This window comes from Olea europaea, chromosome 13 (genome assembly GCF_002742605.1).
Source record: "Olea europaea var. sylvestris chromosome 13, O_europaea_v1, whole genome shotgun sequence".
Classification (NCBI taxonomy): domain Eukaryota; kingdom Viridiplantae; phylum Streptophyta; class Magnoliopsida; order Lamiales; family Oleaceae; genus Olea; species Olea europaea.
Window position 1 is genome coordinate 9,956,365 of NC_036249.1, and position 19,608 is coordinate 9,975,972.

A 19,608-nucleotide genomic window follows, 5' to 3' on the forward strand; every position below is an offset into this window, starting at 1 on the left:
TTACTTCCACTTACCAATCTCACAATATGCATTTTTCTTTACAATATTCATTTTAAATATCTCAAATACACGTCCATAACTTTAATTCTTGCTAAACTTCAGATTTAGGCAATTTTTTCTTGATATCACATCTCTTCAATAAGTAAATTTATTGCGTAACTCTTGAAATTAAAGATCAAATTGAACCGTCCAAATTTAAAAGTGTATATCAATCATTTTCAGACCACCCTCTTTCAATGCTTTACTTTGGGAATCGGACACATTAAACGATGCTTCCTTCCTTTATAATGAATTCTTCAATAATTGCTGATTTGTGAGCTAATATTCGTTTGAGTAAAAATTCGACTTGTACATAATTATTGTACATAATGGTGTCCATGATGTGATGTGACAATCATCCAATTGTTGATATGCAATTGTGAGATTTGAATTAAAAATTGAATATAGTGCTAAGTGTAATTATGAACAACATTATATAAACAATTATGTACATGTAGCACTTCCCTTCTCCTGTATCAGTTCCGTTCTCTTTTTCGCGTCTCTCTCTAAATTGGTCCCGAGAAAAAAGAAAAAGAAAAAAGAAGATGACAATGATGTATCGCAATCAATAAAAACTCGAAAGCATAGTCCGACCGACACATTCAAATAAAGTAGTGTCAATTAGAGTAGAGGGTCAACCTATAAAGTTGACTAAATTATATATTAGCACATACGATTCGACGGGGCCCCTCTGTTGTTAATGCAAGTTTGCGATACCAAATCGACTCTGTCATGAAAGAAAGGGAAGCCAACTAACTCATAGATGCCCACTCGTTATGGGGTCTTGAGTATCAAACTTTGGATATTTATAAACGAAGAATAAAAAATCTTTACTGCTCTAAGGTTGAAAATATCATAAAAATCTTAAAAATAGGAGTTCTTTAATTACAAGAATTCAGAAATTGAATTCTGAGGCTGACTACAGCAGACCGAGAGGTTACAATTCCTAAGCATAGCAAAGTTCTTTTTACACAAAAAACCATTTTCATTTAAAGAGTTGGACATTCATTAAGCAAAGACAAACAAATGGAGATGAAAATGATGACAATGGAATAATTAAAACACATTTGCACAAGACTCGAAATCAAAATGTCGAATTTTCTTAAGTTTGAAGAAAGAAAAATTCAACCCTTGATGGTAATAATTGGAGGCAGTTTTAAGTTAGAAGGAACTACATAGCATGCCTATTGTCTATATGGAGTTTCTACAATAATTAAGGCATTTCATGGAAAGGTGAATTTGAAGACACATACCAAATATTTGTTGATTCACGGGCTTGATTATCGAAGTTTGAATAGTACTGGTTGGTTCCACTCTAACGATCGACTGGAGAACTCTTTCTGGAAGTGGTTATCAATTGAGATATGTAAAAATACTACTTGTTCAAGGAGTTCCAAGATATATCCATTATCTATAGAGGTTCTTGCAATTATTAAGGCAATTGTCATAAAGATTTATAAGATATCCGACAATTCATTTGCTCGGTCAATGAAGGTTCAAACGGAGGTTAGTTTCATTCGACAATCGAGTTATTGCCTCCCACAATAGTTAATGATAAAAAAATTCCATAAATACCACTTGACCATTCACTTCAAATACTATATAAACAATTTTGAGACTTAATAAATTTGACCGTTAAAATTAAAATAGATAATACATAATTTATGCATTTAATGGTGAAAGTTACTATTCCTCATTTTATTTTATAGCTTTCTATGGCCATTTTGGAAACCTCGACATAGACAAGGAGCAAATTGTACAAGAAAATGACTTTTCATACAAGTCAAAAAAACACAAATAAGAACAACAATTCATGCTCCAAAAAGCAATTGACATATTCAAACACCTATTTAAATTTAGAATAAAGACGGCCATGCAAACTTGTCTTAATAAGTTTCTCTTGTTCGGTTGTTCCAATTATCAGTAACTGTATCTATTAATTTTATAACATGTAACATCTTATATATTATTCTTATTTGAAACATGTGATCTTTTATCCAATAAAAAGCTAAATACAACATTTTATCAATGGGAGTTCACAACAATTGACGGTTATTCTCTGGACGAGTTGAGATATGTTGTCCATTTATGCTGTTTAATTTACTATCTATCAAATAACTAATTGGCGTATCATGAAAAATTAAAATTCATGTTAAGGTTGGAAAATTAAAATTTATGATAACTTTATTTTTTTCATGATGTGTCAATATGCAGTTGGTTGGACAGCAAATTGAAAATGTATAATTTTTAATTAATCTTTTTCAAAAAAAAATTTCAATGGTATAATTTGTTTTCTAAAATTTAATTTAATACTATCTATTATTTTTAATTTTTTAATATTAATTATAGTTTAATTTTGTTTCTTGAATTTTTAATTATGTTATTTTTTTTTTTATATTAACCTTTTCAATCTAACTTTATCTATTTATTTTCATTTCGTTTCTATGTTACATAATTGTAATTACTCTTTAATGTTTGTCTGGTTTCCAACCGGCCCAGTTCACTCCGCCACCACGCCCCCGACGCCGCCCCGGGAAATCTATTGTCTGCTGTTTTATAATTTCTCTTTTTTTTTTTCTTCAATTCAATTGTTGGTTAATTCCCTTGTTATCTAATTTTCTTTTTTCTTTTTTTTATTATAAATCCTTTTTGATTTATTTATACAATTTTTTTTCTAATTGAAAATGTATAATTTTTAATTAATATTTTCATTTTTTTTAACTATAAAATTGTTTTTTTATAATTTATTTTTTAAATTTAATATAATTTTAAATTTTTTAATAATATTAATTATATTTACGCAAATATCTTTTGAATTTGATTTTGTTTTTTCAAATTTTCATTTTCATTAACTGATAATTGTAATTACTGCTTAATTAGCATCTGGATTCCATCCGGCCTAGTTCCCCTTCCCCCCTTGAAATCTATTTTCCCTTTTTTTTTTATAATCTCTTTTATTTTCTTCAACTTAATTGTTGGTTAATTTCCTATTTTTTTATTTTTATTTTTAATCCTTTTAAATTTATTTTTTTAATTGGATAATTTGTTTAATTTTTATTTACTTTCATTTCCTTTATTCCATTATCTGCTTATTCTTGCGTATAGTAGTTATAGTTTAGTTAGTTTAATTTTCTAATATTATGATTTATTCCATTATCTTTTGCACGAGATTCTAACATTTAAAATTGTATAGAATGGAGTACTATTTGGACACTACGATGAGACAGATTTCTTGACAAGATTATGTCGAAATGTAACTTTGCCAACTCTGCATTGGTATTGTAATTACTCGATGATAAGCATACAGACGTTACCACATTCCTACCTATGGTCCTTATATCCGCTGAGCGACATACAATCTTCTATATAGCTACTTGATGCATTACTACGTCGACTACTTAAGTCAATCGACGACGTTGTATTCCACTTTGATCTTGGGGGAAAGTAGCTACATTCTATATATATGAGTTTATCCACATCACTAAATTTGGTGTCCTATAGTCATCTGACATGAAAGTCATCAACTAAAAGCTTGCTACAATGATTATTTAGAAAGCTTGATGAAGAAAAGTCCATACATGAGATAAAAAAATAATTTAACGTATTACATGACTTGGTAAGCTCCAAACACTTATTTGAGAAAAATAGACCCTTAATAAGGGATCATTGTCCTAGTTGAGTTTTGAAGATTGAAGCAATAAAAAATTTGGAAAATTCTTATTTGTTGTAATATTATTTTGCAATTAATGAGATCCTTCTAAACTAGAGAGGGTGAGTATAAGTATAAAATTTCAACTTTAGATCACACATTAAGAAAAATGTTGAAATTTCAGCTTTAGATCACACATGAAATAATAATAATAATAATAAATAAATTTAAGGGTGTGTGAATCTTACAAGTAAAAAAATGATAAATTTGATCATTGATGGTCCAGAATTGAAGCAATTTGTGAATTCATGATACTTTGCTTAATTCTTCACACAAGCACATCGGTTTGAACTGGAGAAATTAATATTAATTTTAGTATTGTCACCTTGAAATTGTTTATGGATTTAATACAATGATCTAACTAAAAACATTGTGCATGCTTGTTTGTTTAGATGGTTTTGTTTGAGGATAAATAAATATTTAGATTTGGAGGATGTACCTTAAAACATTTAGGAATTGTTATGATTAATTATGGTCTAATTCTCTTGTATATTTCATTTATTAGATAAAATTAATAGTTGGAAGTGAAATTAGAAGAAAGGAACAAAAATTGATGAAAAGTAATGAAATTCAAAGTTCAGGAGCCTAATTACAAATATCAATTAGTTGATTTAGACCACAAAACATTGGTTGAAGATCACAGGAAATTAATTGGATGTAATTAAAAGTCAAAGGAGTAAAGTATTGAAATATAATCGATACATGTTCACCAGCCTAGATTCTTAGGCGGAGATTGAGACCCATTAATTGAAAAACATTAAGTTCTATAACAATCATCCAAAAATAAACACATATTGGACATCGATTTTAGCTCATATTTGGTAGGGATTTGAAATCTAAAATTTAATTTAAGTCAAAGTCAACAATTAATTTTAACCATATATTTTATGAGTCCCACCACATTTCAACCATACATTTCATCAACTTTTATCAAAATTTACTAAAAATATGATTAAAATCCCTGGCAAAATAGGAGCTTATGTTAAAACATTATAATAAAGGTTCATCCATGTTTTGTTATTGAAACCCTAGCCCAACATTACAAAATTGTAAGAAATCATGTTTGATTGGAGAAATAAAATCAGGATTTTGGATAAATTGAAAGGAAGAAGATGAATATTAAAATCTTGAATCTCTTCAATGGTTTTTTGGTAAATTTCCAATTGTTTCTCCTCTTTTTTGTCCAAGGATCGAGGTTGAAGCTCCAATTTGGAAATATTGTAATTGCACTTAAATTCTTATAAGAAAAATAAAATTGACCTCTCTTTAACTGATGAGAATTGATAAATAATAGTGTATGAGAGGGTGTCTTTGATAGTAGCCCATGTTTTATATATATAGTGGGTGAAATTAAGTCAAGAATTACGTTCAAATTGGATTCCAAAAGAGTTTCAATCAAATAAGAGAATTTATTTTTGCATTGCACATGATTATGTCGTTCACAGTTATTAGTATTTTTATCATAACTTTCTTTTCTGATATCCGATTGCGAGGATTTAAAGTGATTTGGAAAGCTAATTAAATGGCTACAATTGATTTGGAAATAACATATTTCAATTCGAACGTTAAATGTACCATAACTATTATTTTGATCGAGAATCTGGATTAGTGAAAATACATTGATTATATTTCAACGCTTCACTCATTTGACTTCTACTTGCATCCAAATGATCCCTATGATCTTCAATCAATATTTTTGTGGTCCAACGTAACTAATGGATATTTGCAATAGGTTTCCAAATTGAATTTAATCATTTTTTGTTGATTTTCGCTCATTTCTTTTAATTTCACTTCCACTCATTAAGTTTTACCTAAAAAAACAAAATATATTAGAAATTAGGCCTAATTAATCATGAAAACTCGTAAATGTCTGTATTTAAAGGCCCAAATAAGTATACATATTTGCAAAAAATAAGGTACATTAGATGACAGAAGCCTTATAAGATACGAAAAGTTAGTTTACAGATCTTAAAAGGGCTTGGTTATTCAAAATTTTATTCATTTCTCCAATGGGATCCAAATTGTCTATAAATTGACCTAGACTCGTAGAGTTTCAGTAATAGTAAAATGCTTCTTGAAAATACCAAGTCTAGGATGATCTTAGTTAATCGGAAAAGTTGAACTCACGCTTTCGAGGCTTGTCATAAGGAATCGAGTTTTCCACCCACTATTGGTGAAGGACAATGGAAAATTATGGAAGGAGGATGATTATTCAAGACTGTATAACAATCATTATCCCTTGATGACCTCTTTTCTCAGAACAAATGGAGCAAATCCATAAACAATACAATATTAGATTTTATATATAACAATAGAAAATTTATAAGCATGCAAAAATCATAAGCACTAATTGTTGGAAAAATCGGTAAGGTGCATATATGGTAAGTTGCATATATGGTATGCATAAATCTGGTAAGTTGCATATATGGTATGTGTCAATCCGGAAAGCTGTACATCCAGTGCAAATTTGGTATATATCTATTCGGTATTCATTCACTAATATTTAGTCCAACACTAATAAACTTGGAGAAAGATCAGATTCATTCAAAAACACAATGACAAAGAGAGATGGGAAGAACGTAATCTAGTCTTGAAACTATTCACATACATGACTATCTTCCCTTTTAACCAAGAGGACGACACTCATGACCTTTAGGGACTCTTTAGAAATTGTTAGGAACGGTATTCCTTAAGAGAGTGTTAACTTGACTTCATTATAATGGCCGAGGTCATCAGGATCTTTTAGCAATTTTAGGTAAAAAGCACAGATACTTATAGACTTAGTAGTACCAGTATCCAATATATATCGGATACGCATTTTTTTGATCATTTTACATATTTGAATTTTCAATACATACGTATTTTTTAATTATTTTATATATTTCAATTTTTTTCGATATGTATCGTATATATTACAACACGTGAAGAAGAATTTATAGGATTTAAACTCTTTTAAAATTCATTATTGTTTGCTATAGATTGTCAAAAAACATTACTTAATAGATAATTATTGTAATTGTCAATAAGTTATTGAAAATAGATAATATTTATTGATAATACACAACAAGAGTTTCAGCCGTGGACTTCGCTTTTTGGTTAATAGATCCTCAAAACTAATGGCATATAGCTTACCTTCAAAAATACCAAATTTGACTCAAATTTTGGCATGATTTTCTGGTCAACAGAAGATATCTTCCACAGAAAATTTGGCAACATTTGGTGATGTCAATAATCATTGTACTAAGATTTGGCTCAACATTTTTGACACTTGATTAGCAGCCCACATTCTTATTTTGTAGATTAGGTTAATTGAAGAGGTCCAAAGCAAGCAACTAATGAAAGCACATAGAATAATTAATGGTGATTGACATTCGGTACAAGATAAGAACTAGGCAAAAATACGACTCAAATATCCCTCTGCACTTTTCGGAACACACTTTCTTTCACTCCCAGAAGTTAAAAATTTTATTAAGCAATTAACAAATCAAATTAGTTTAACAAATTAATTAAATGAAGACAATAATTATAGTGATGGATGTTTCAAGAAGTTTAATAAACAATTCTTTGATTTTTAACTTGAAAGAAAAAAGGACTTATCAATAATCTCAACTATAAATCACTCTCCGCCCAACCAAATCATTCTCGACTTTGAGTTTTCAGCTGTGGGCTTCGCTTTTTGGTTAATAGATCCTCGAAACTAATGGCACATAACTTACCTTCAAAAATACCAAATTTGGCATGATTTTCTGGTCACCAAAAGATATCTTCCACAGAAAATCTGACAACATTTGGTGATGTCAATAATCACTGTACTAAGATTTGGCTCAACAATTTTGACACTTGCTTAGCAGCCCACATTCTTTTTTTGTAGATTAGGTTAATTGAAGAGGTCCAAAGCAAGCAGCTAATGAAAGTACAAAGAATAATTAATGGTGATTGACATTCGATACAAGATAAGAACTAGGCAAAAATACAAATCAAATATCCCTCTGCACTTTTCGGAACACACTTTCTTTCACTCCCAAAAGTTAAAAATTTTATTAAGCAATTAACAAATCAAATTAGTTTAACAAATTAATTAAATGAAGACAACAATTATAGTGATGGATGTTTCAAGAAGTTTAATAAACAATTCTTTGATTTTTAACTTGAAAGAAAAAAGGACTAATCAAGAATCTCAACTATAAATCACTCTCCCACCTCACCCCTAAGCAAATCATTCTCCAACTTTAAAGAAAGAGCAAGGAAATTAAAGAATAACTTGTAGAGAATAGGGGAGATGATGTTACGTTGGAGCCAACAAGTTCACTGAGAGAAGCCATCTCCTGCCCCTTTCTTTTGAGCTTCGGGAGTTTAAATCGTGGTCTTTTTACATGGTTGTTATTGTAGAGTTTATAGAGCTCGTAATACAACATTATTTAACTTGAAGATTTCATTTTTATACTCACTAAAGCAGGATCTTCCAATCAGGCCTAAATTTACAGATTGACATCACGAATTTGGTTATTTCTTAATTCTGTGGTTCCTTTAGAAATGCTGGAAGTTGTAGCGGAAAGTAATATACACGTTGGAGGATTTTCTTCACTTTTCACAAGATTTTTGAAAATGAACTAGGTCTGGTTCACTGCAAGCAAGCCTTCACACTCTTCACTGGATTTTGGAAAATGAATAGGGTTTGGTCCAGTGCAGACACTAGAATACACACACACACACACACACACATATATATATACACATACACACACTACTTGTGTAGACACACACATATGTGTGTGTGTGTGTATACTATACATGTGTGTATATATATGCACACATGTTTGTGTGTATATACACATGCACAGACACACTATGTATATATATATATATATATATATATATATAGACTAGGTATGTACTGGACCATACCTAGTTCATTTTCAAAAATCCTGTGAAAAGTGTGAAGACTTGCCTGCAAAAATCCTGTGAAGAGTGTGAAGATTTGCTTGCACTGAATCAGATCTAGTTCATTTTCAAAAATCCTGTGAAAAAAATCCTCTAATGTGTATATTACTTTTCACTGTAGCTTCCAGCATTTTCAAAATGAACTAGGTTTGGTCCAGTGCAAGCACTAGGACATACGCGCACACACACACACATACATACATACATACATACATACATATATATGTATATGTATGTATACACATACATATACCTCGATTGGCTCTAAATTCTTAAGGTTACTATCAAAGTTTGAATATTTTCATGTTCATCGATTGAAAAAGAGATCCTATATATGATCTACTTGTACTAAGGTCACACTTAAAAGATTCAAAAGCGGCAAAAGACTTCATTAAAAGTCTCTTCGATTCTGTAGTGAAAGAAATGAAAGTGAAATGTTTTTCCCTCACTCGCATTTATACATGGAGGAAAAAATTCACAAGCTCGTTCACCAAAATAATCACTCACTCATATTTTGAAACATATATCCTAGAAGGAGAAGCAAATATGACTATGTTTGACGTAGATAACGATTTATCAATCATGAATAGTATGAAGCGATATTGTTGCTACATTGGTACTGGAAGGACACTTGTGAATCCCCTTACTTGCACATGGTAAAGAATAAAAGTGAATATGCCTTCCTAAATGCATATTGCCAATTCATCGAGGTATGCAAATTTCACTCTTAACTAATTGATTATTCATTATTAAAAAATGGGCGTGTTAATGATACCACTAGAGTACGTATCTTCTTCAATGATCATAAATAAGTTATTTTGCAATCATGTGGAGTCTTTCATGAGTACACATGAGCAACAAAGTGTTCATATCATCGACCTATCATGAACTACGCAATCAAATTTGATGCTCTCGACAACTCAATCAAGGCAGTTGTGTAACGACCAATAGACTAACGTAGGACCGATTAACATATGATTGATAAAGAAATGAAGCGAGGAAGTTTACATGTACGACATTGCCCCCACATAGTAAGCACTTGTTAATCATCTCCATCCTCAAATCTTCATTTAATCCCACCAAAACTCCGGAGAATCTTGTTTTACATGCCCCGTGCTCATGATCGACTCGTTGCCTTGTCAACACATTTCAACTTCTATATAAAGAGAGACCTTCCGAAAATATAGAAGGTAATAAATTTCTTTATATATAAAATACTATTTTTGCACATACTCTTTACTTTCTTCATGTCCTCAAGACCAATAGAATGATTCTTACATCAAAGGGGATCAAGCCAAGACACAAACTCTTTCCTTTTTGCAGGAAACAATTATCGATTAACAGTGACAAGTAACATCAGCGAAATCGATAAGCACGCAATGCAAGCTAAATTGCTAAAATCTTAAAACGTTGAATATTCTTGATGTGAACCCGGATAGTTAGATCGCTATTAAACCCATAAAAAATGACACAAACCCCAAGAAAGCCAAAAATTAAAGTTTAGGACTCAATTCACAAATTTACGGACCAAATAAGTATATTAAACTATTGACCTTTTGATCACGAAACTTATGAATTTAATCCGGATTTGGATTTAACCCAACCAATTAATGAATCAAACAACCCCAATGTAACAAAGACACGAAAGACCTTTTGATTAAACAATTAACTGAATCTTGCCCGAGTTTTGAACGCCACAAGATCGCGAAATCTTGATGAATTTAGTTGTTCCACACAAGAACAAATATTGGAAGCGAAAAAACCTCTCGAATTAATTCTCAAAATATCAAAGTCTTAGGATAGAATAATAAAAAATTTCCTATTTATACTAAAGTCTAGAAATATGGAAAAAACCTGATTTAAGAGTATTAAAATAATAAACTTGTCAAAAATAAGAAATTGAGTCAAAGTATGATTTAAGAGTCCTAAAAAAATTAACTTGCCAAAAATAAGAAATTGAGTCAAAATAGGATTCTCGCGAGAAAATTGTAACTTTGATCCCGAAGTATATTATGCGGCTGACTTTGGCCAAACCCGGATCATATCAATTCTACTGCCAAAATAGATTTTGGACAAATAATGCACTATCAATATATGGAGGAATTACTACAATCCTGTCTCTTAGTTTTTCCTTGTATTCTTAAGTCCAAACTTGATTTTTGATTGACAAATGAAGGTCGGCGTAATCCAACACTAATTAAAAAATAAATTAAATTCAATATCAAAGAGAATTTTACCCAAATAATTTATGATAAGTGATAATCAAAGCGAAACAAAGCCAAATAATTCAAGTTAATCTCGTATGATTATTTTTATGCTTCAAAGGGAAGTAAAGTAGAAACTCTATGCAAATTTTATCCTTTTACACGTTTGGAAGTGATTATAAGTAATTTAGATTATAAGAAGATAGAAATTAGTGAGGAATAAATGAGTAACATTTGTAAAACATCTCCAAACGAATCATGCTACGACTACCTAATTTTTTGATAGAAAAATCTTACAGACAACAAATAGTGCGTCATCATTGGAAGATGAAAAAAAAGAAGAAAGCAATCCACTTATATTTTGCCACATCAACGTTAATACAAGTTTTGTATAATTTTTCTGTACTTGTGACTTTATTGTCAAACGTAAGCTAATACCAGTTGATTATTTACCATTCCAACTTCCATTCCCTTATTTGTCCTCCAAACGGTACTCTCTCTCTCTCTCTCGAAAAGTATGCAGCAGCCGGTCTTCCTTGAATCGTAGTCCAATCTCTGCCTTTCTCGCATCACGACATCAAAATGTTCCCAAACCCCACAAAAACCTGCTCCCTAATTATAAAAACTTTACTGCTTTACTGAATTATTACATTTCACCTAATTTTTATCTTAACCCAATATTATATTTTGACATTCAAAATCCAAGTTTTCTTGATCTCTTCGAACCAAACGGCATGTCTTTGACTCTTCTTTGCCGTTGATTGAGCCCCCAACTTAAATGAAAGAATGTATTTTTAAATAGTGATCGATGGAGAATATATGGTTAAAAATTAAGGAAAATTTTATATTTTTGTATAATATTATTTTGTAGAAAAATGTATGATTGAAAATAAATTAAAAAAAAAAATGAATTTTTGGGAGAACGGACTCAAGCAAGGCCTTTATATTCTAGTTCATACCTATTTCAAGAAAACGGATACTACAAATCCCACAATTCTTTTTCTTTGAAACATACAGAAAATGAAATGCTTTCAATTCACTAACGGCGAGAGAAGGCCCGACGAGGAAGAAGAACAAGAAGGCTCCGTTTCACGTGCGTCGTCGAAGTTATCCTGGGTACGGTCACTCAGTATTGCGTCGAGTAACGTCGACACGCGCCGGTCGGCGTTTGGTTCGGAGTCAAGAAGGGACTGGGCCGACTCGTTTGGGCTCCACGAGTTCTTGGCTCAGCGCCGGGCCAATGATCTGCGGGTTTTTACCTTTGCCGAGCTTAAATCGGCTACCAGAGGGTTTACCCGGCACCTCATGATCGGCGAAGGCGGGTTCGGGTGCGTGTATCGGGGCATTGTTAAGGTTTTGGACTACGACTCGGGTTCTGAATCCGAGATGGAGGTTGCCATCAAGCAGTTGAATCGCAATGGATTCCAGGCATGCCCTTTTGTTCAAATTGGTATTCTATGCTAAGAATTATTTGGAAATTTACATATAAAAGTTTACGTTGAGATTCTCACCGCGTTTATTTTCCTGATATGAAGGAATAATTATTAGCTAATTTCCAAGCAAAATACATTACTGTTCCCAATAAATTTAGGATAGATTATATAAATTATTAGCTTTTCGAACAAAATAATTATTAGCATTTTTGGGTTAGGCGATTTAAATTAGTTTGGTTCGATCAAGAATTCTTCCGGTGTTTTGATTTTACGTGTTTAGTTGGATACTTCACTGTCAGCGTTTCTTTTTCAACATTTGTTGCTTTGATGACTTTTCATAGGCTGAGCAACTTTTCTAGAAGAGGGACTCCATATTAAATTTTTGAATGTCACAGATCAACCAATCAATTCAAGACTCTAGCTGATATTTAGATTTGACTTTTTGTGAGATTATGAGAAATTTCTTTCTTATGCTTTAGTGATGTTAATTTTATTTTGAGATTATCTTATACGTGTTCATGTTTTTGCATTCTAGTAATCAGGGGCACAAAGAGTGGATTAATGAAGTGAATTTTTTGGGTGTGGTTAAGCACCCAAATCTTGTTAAGTTAGTAGGATATTGCGCAGAAGATGACGAAAGGGGAATCCAACGGCTTTTGGTGTATGAGCTAATGTGTAATAAAAGCTTAGAGGATCATTTATTGACCCGATCAGCGTCTCCTCTACCATGGCTGTTGAGACTAAAGATTGCCCAAGATGCAGCTCGGGGTTTAGCGTACCTTCACGAAGAAATGGAATTTCAGGTGCTCCTGCTTTTGTTCATATTTTCAATTCCACAAACCTCAATTTATCATTAATGGTGTTGTTTGTTTATAACTTCACCTGTTACATGCGACGAAATATTGAAGTCGTTAATGTCTGCTTTGTAGATTTGTATCATATAGATATTCTTTATTGAATATGTCAAAATTTATAAATCATTTGGTCTCCCAACATCCGGGCCCAAGCCCCAAACTTTCATGCCTAACATGCAGTTGACTGAATCTTCAAATGATTATCATTTTCATTAAAAATTATCATTTGGTGTAATCATGCTCTGGCTGATTAATTATTGAACGAAACAGTCCAAAATCTTGATTTGACCCAACCGTCATGTCACTTTAACTGTTATCAAATTCTTGTATCAAACTTAGGCTAGATAGAAATCTCCAGTGTAAGTGCTAGTCTCCTATTGTACTTTCTGCTTTAAACTTGTTCCTTGTTGGACTGAATATTAAGAATAATTAAACAGTACGATAGACAAGCATTTGACATATCTTTCTGCTTTAACTTAGTTCAATCTACAATATGTGCATTCCACTTTGTCATCTCGTGCTACTAAATTCCAAGTTAAGATGCTGCTTACACTAGAAACTGATGCACAATATGTCCGAAAGATATTTAAAACATGTCATTGTCGTATAGTACTTAAAGCTTGTACTTACTTTTTCCAATTTTAGGTGAAGAAATAAATCTTATGCCCGTATTAGATTCATATACACTGCAGCACCTACGTTCTTTTTCTTGATATTTGATGTCGATTACAATTGGATATGCTTTTCTCAATTGTTCAGCTTATATTTAGAGACTTCAAAACTTCAAACATCCTTTTGGATGAAGACTTCAATGCAAAACTTTCAGATTTTGGATTGGCTAGGCAGGGTCCAACGGCCGGACTAGGTCATGTTTCAACATCGGTGAGTTTTATTTTGTATTTTTTCTGGGCATCATTAAATTATTTGCTTTTAAAATCCCACCGATTCAAAATTTGAAACATCCCTTTAAATTATTCTTTTTCTTTGTTCTGCATGTTAGATTGTGTCGAGCCTAATCGCGTGGTATATTTCAATTCTTGAGGCAATTTTTATTTATTTTTTATTTTTTTTATTGTAGGGTTATATTGGAAATTCACTCTTGTATCAAATAGCTGTAATATTCCTTCTATATTAGTAGGGGGTGTTTTTATGAAAGAATAGATAGACTGAGATGGGAGATCACTATTGTCATTATCCTTAATCGTCGGGGTGGTTATATTAGCACCATAGTTTTTTGTTACACTACATTTTAATTACAGTTAAGCTCCTAAATCTTTGCTCGTTGTAGCAATTATTTTTCTTAATTTTTTTTGGTTGAATTCTTATTTTCAACATTCCGTTAATTAGTATATCCGGTCCTTGAGTATGATTTATGTCAAAATATTTTGTTTTTATGCCATGAAATGAGGAAAAATATTTTTCCCTACTTATTTAATTTTTAAAATATGACATAAAAATAAGCTGTTATACTTTTTTTCAATGGACTTTTGGATATAAACTGTTACTAGAAACAAATGTGTTAACTAATGGAAAGTTCGATGATAAGAATGCCTTGAAAAATCGTTAGAGATATAAATAATATAATGAGTAAAGATTGAGAACTTTAAGTATAATTAAAATGTGGGGTTGTGGTGTGAATATAATTACCCTATTCGTTATTGTAAAATATCTATAGTCGTTACTGAGGGTAAACCACTATGAATCAAAGTTTTCACTCGTGTGTGTTTCTATTGCATTTTTCTTAATATTGCATTGTATCTTAATCGATACACTGCCTAATATCTCGACTCTTTTCTTAAATGTTTTTTCTTTAGGTTGTTGGCACAGTGGGTTATGCAGCTCCTGAATATGTCCATACTGGTAGGCTCACTGCCAAAAGCGATGTATGGAGCTTCGGAGTAGTTCTCTATGAGCTCATTACGGGTAGACGAGTGCTTGAGAGAAATTTGCCACGAGGGGAGCAGAAACTCTTGGAATGGGTAAAGCCATATGTTTCAGATCCTAAAAAATTTCCCACGATTTTAGACCCGAGACTTGAAGAACAGATCGACATGAAATCAGCTCTAAAACTTGCATCCCTTGCGAACAAATGCCTAATGAAGCATCCTAAATCACGACCAAAAATGAGCGAGATAATCGAGATGCTTGGAAGCATCATCGATTCTGCATCGCCTCGAGATGAATTCGTACCCGAAACTGACAGAGAAACTGAAATCATTACGGAAGAAACCGAGGAATCAGAACCAGGCAAACATGAGAACAGCCGGAAAAAAGGTTTTGACCTTAGAGAATTAGTAATGAGAAACAGATCGATTGGAAAGTTAGATTGGAGAAACTGGACACCAGGTTTGGTAAGAACGTGATATTTTCTTGTTCTTTGGCCTCCAAATAGATCTATATTTTGTGTACTTTCCAAGAATGGAGAAATTTACTATCCTATTTATTGCATAGATCTGTAAATAGAGAATATTCACTCCTTTTTCGGGTTGAAATCTGAATATTTTTGACCTGGTAAAAGTATATTATGTAGTCTATAGTTGCAGTGCACTCCAACTGTTTGTGATATTGCTCTAATGGAACTCCTATATTTTTGAATGATGAGATTTCTGAGAGAGGTTGAAGAGTATGATGAAGTTGCCGACCATAGTTTATATTGTTGCTGGCTAATTGCAGCTGCTGATGTCGTACAATAGACTCAACAATTTAGTGGATAAGATTTCAAATCTTATAATTTTCCTATGTCAGCATTTCTTCACTAGAAAGACGTGTTGAAATGTTAGACGGGCATTCTTGTTGAGAAACATGTTTGGTATAAACATTTTTTGGGAGAAAAGATAATTGTCTTCCTCTCATCATTCATTATATAAGATACAACAAAAGTACATGTACGGTAACTTGGTACTTGTATGAAAACACAATAAATTCTAATTATACTTTTGCCTAATCTTTGAGATTTACTTCCTTAATACTTGTAGCATATATATTATATAAGTCCAATTTGGAGCAAAGAAATCGCAACCGATTATAATTCAACAACTTGGTAAATAAATTAGCCACATGGTTTTTCGTCTTCACAAATAGTGTAAATATATCACTACTTACTATTTGTACTGAACAAAGTGACAATCAACTTAAATGTGCTAGATGTTCTCATGAAAAACTGGAAGAAAGTGCTGCAATCATATCAGCTCATTAGTAGTTCGAGTCATTGCTCTATATTCTGCTTTTGCAATTGATTTTGCTATTACAATTTGTTTTTTACTTTTCTAATAGACAAGACTATCATCTTGAAAAGTACAGAAATCAATAGTGGATCGTCCATCTGACGAAAAACTTGCCCAATCTACATCTATAAATCCTTTCACTCTAATATGTTCATTTGGTTTGTACAATATCTCAAGACTTGGAACCTTTTTCAAATACTGAATAAAATGTATTGCAGTTTCCCAATGAGAAACTCAAGGAGCATCTAGGAGCTAACTAATAATGCTAACTACATGGAAAATATATCTTTCAAAAACTTCACATTAGGATTTATGGGAGTATATATTGGACACGTTCCAAGAAAACTTGTCTAATCTAATAGGTCAATTACATATTTTCTCTGAGATAAGTTATTACCTGCTTGAGACCTAGGGAATTCAATATCCAATAAATATCGAAACTTGCCTAGATCTTTAGTCTGAAAATGTTTTTGTAAAAAAGGTTTCAATCGAGTAATTCCAATTGCATCATCACAAGTAATTACAATATCATCTAAATAAACTGTAAGGATAGTATAACTTGCACCAGTTTGTAGATAAAATACCGAATGGTCTGTTTGACACCTCCGAAGACCAAGTTTTAGGACAACCTCTAAAAACTTTCCAAACCACGCTCTTGGTGATTGCTTTAACCCATACAAAAACCTTCCATTAATTCTCCTAATCGAATAAGAAGAGCAATTGCTATATATTTCCTAAATGGGCTACTGCAGCATGCTTGAATCTTCGTAGAAATCCATAAGCTTTACAAAAGATTTGGGATTATAGGCTTGTCTGATTAAGCTTTGGAAAAGTTCAAGTACTATAAAATAATTATGTATTTAAACACGTCTTAGGTAAAAAATTACTTTTGTAGATGATAAGCATAGATGCACTGAAGTCGGATAAAAAGATTGATAAAAGTTTTAAGTTCTATGAAATACGTGGATAAGAATATTTTTGATCAGTTTTTAAATTTGAAAAAGTATCTAGACATGTTCTAAGCTGAAAAAAAATAAGTGAGTTGCTCTTTAAGTAATTTTTTTTTAATTCATTGAGATTTTCAGAAGCTATTTTTCTATTTAAGATTTTTAGTTCATGAAAACTTGATTTTTAAAAGTAATTCTGAATTTTTTAAAAACTAATTATACATGCAAAATTTCAAGTTATCTCATATAATTATTTTTGTTAAAAAAAAATAAATTTAAAATATAGCTTACTAAGCATACAATTAAAATATTTCTCTTGGTGTAACTCACAAAATATCTTTCTTATTACTTGCAATAACATTGAGTCCATATTAGGTGAGGATTAAAATCTTTATTTTTATTTAAATTCAAGTCAACATATAATTATCACTACACCAAAAATTGCCTTTTGCATTGGTAAAAAAAAAATTTGCCAAAACCAATTTACAACGTTCAGGCGCATGTTGTGGGATGCGATGTTGTCGTAGGGTTTTTCGATACTGCAAAGTTCACTGTGTGTTGCCATTGTTTTTTTAGCAATGTTTAGTATGCGTTGCTATTGACTTTTCAGCAACATTCATTGCACGTTGTTTTTGATGTTTTAGCAACATTCTTTGAAAGTTGTCGTTGATGTTTTAACAATATTCACTGCACGTTGCCATTGACTCTTTAGCAATATTCATTGCATGTTGCCATTGATGTTTTAGTAACATTCATTGAACGTTGTCGTTGAAGTTTTAAAAACATTCACTGCACGTTGCCACTAATATTTTAGCAACATTCATTACACGTTGCCGTTTTCTATCTATTTTTTTTTTCAAAATTGCTACATGCATTATTATATTTTTATATATTACTTCACTTGTATAAAAATCATTTTACATTAGCTATTAAATCTATTTATGCAATAAAAATGAGTAATAAATTAAGTTAAAGTAGACTTGTCCACAAGTATATTGATGCCAAAATACACACACAACCTACCTAGAAAAATGAAAACAAATAATAATAGTTAAATCCACTCTCATAGATTCTTGTTTACAATAAAAATAAAATCAGTTATGCTACAAATACACCTATTTTTACATCATTTGTGACTGCCCTCACACATAAACATAAGTGGGCCCCGCAATTAAAATAATCGTGGGACCCACTCGTGTGAATGGGCTGTCAAAGTGAGTGTACAACAGGTGCTGTACACTCAGCTTAATTGAAGTAAAATATACACATGAATTTAACAATTTTGAGAATAAATTGGTATTTAACAAAAGCAAACAATGACTATTCCAATCAAGAAAGGGGATTGAGGGATGAAAATCACAAGGAAATGACATCAATTGCATACTCGACATCCTTTCGTGTCGCTTTCAATTCATCGTACAATTATCTAGCTACAAGAAAGACCTGCAAATCAAAACATAAAATTTTGGGACATGTTCATTATGCTAGATATGATGCAATAGTGCCAATTAGAAGCAAGAGATAAGAGTCGTATTATATTTGTAACACGTGAAGCTAACCATATTTTTTTAGAAAGAAAAGATAAAATAAAATAAATATGTCTAAAATGAATGGTAAGATATTATCCATAAAAAAGTATATATTATCCTACAAGTTATTTTACTTTTTTTGTATTAAAAAATAATTGTATGAAACACATTTTTGGTATGTTTCATATTTGAGATAAAGATTCTCCATTAATATGTTTAGCAATTCCTAGTAAGAAACTTAACATCGTTATTTATCACGATTGACATGTTTATTATTCTAGACTCGACTGGATAGTACGAATATGAAAATGCCTTAAAATAATTAAATTCTTAATTAAAAGCATTAAATAAGTACTCAACTTGAATGAATCTAGAGAGAGCAAGTGTAGCCAGGAGGTGGTGTTTTCCCACAAGTGACAAGAAGTGACTTTTAACAACGTTCTATGAACGTTGCAAATAGTAAAACTTTTAACAATATCCTACGAACGTTGCAAAAAGTGACTTTTAGAAATGAAGTTTCACAACAGGCTCTGAACGTTGTTATGGAATTATATTTTAACAACTTTCAACGACTGTTGTAGAAAATAAAATTTTTCACAATATCAAATTAATGTTGCAATAAGTAACATTGGCAACATTCATTTAAAAAATGTTACTAAAGCTTAATAGAATTAATCAATCACGACATTCATTCAATGAATGTTGTATTTTGATTGTTGTGAAAGAGC

At 31.4% G+C, this 19,608-nt stretch overlaps 1 protein-coding gene across 1 annotated transcript; it reads left to right on the forward strand.

Annotated features, from left to right (window-relative positions):
- Positions 1–11,858: 11,858 nt before the first annotated feature.
- Positions 11,859–15,806, forward strand: LOC111407546 (probable serine/threonine-protein kinase PBL19). Its single transcript, XM_023037108.1, has 4 exons — positions 11,859–12,321; positions 12,869–13,129; positions 13,940–14,062; positions 14,995–15,806. Exons 1-4 carry the CDS (start codon positions 11,914–11,916, stop codon positions 15,541–15,543), a joined length of 1,341 nt encoding a protein of 446 aa, XP_022892876.1. The 5' UTR covers positions 11,859–11,913; the 3' UTR covers positions 15,544–15,806.
- Positions 15,807–19,608: the final 3,802 nt, after the last annotated feature.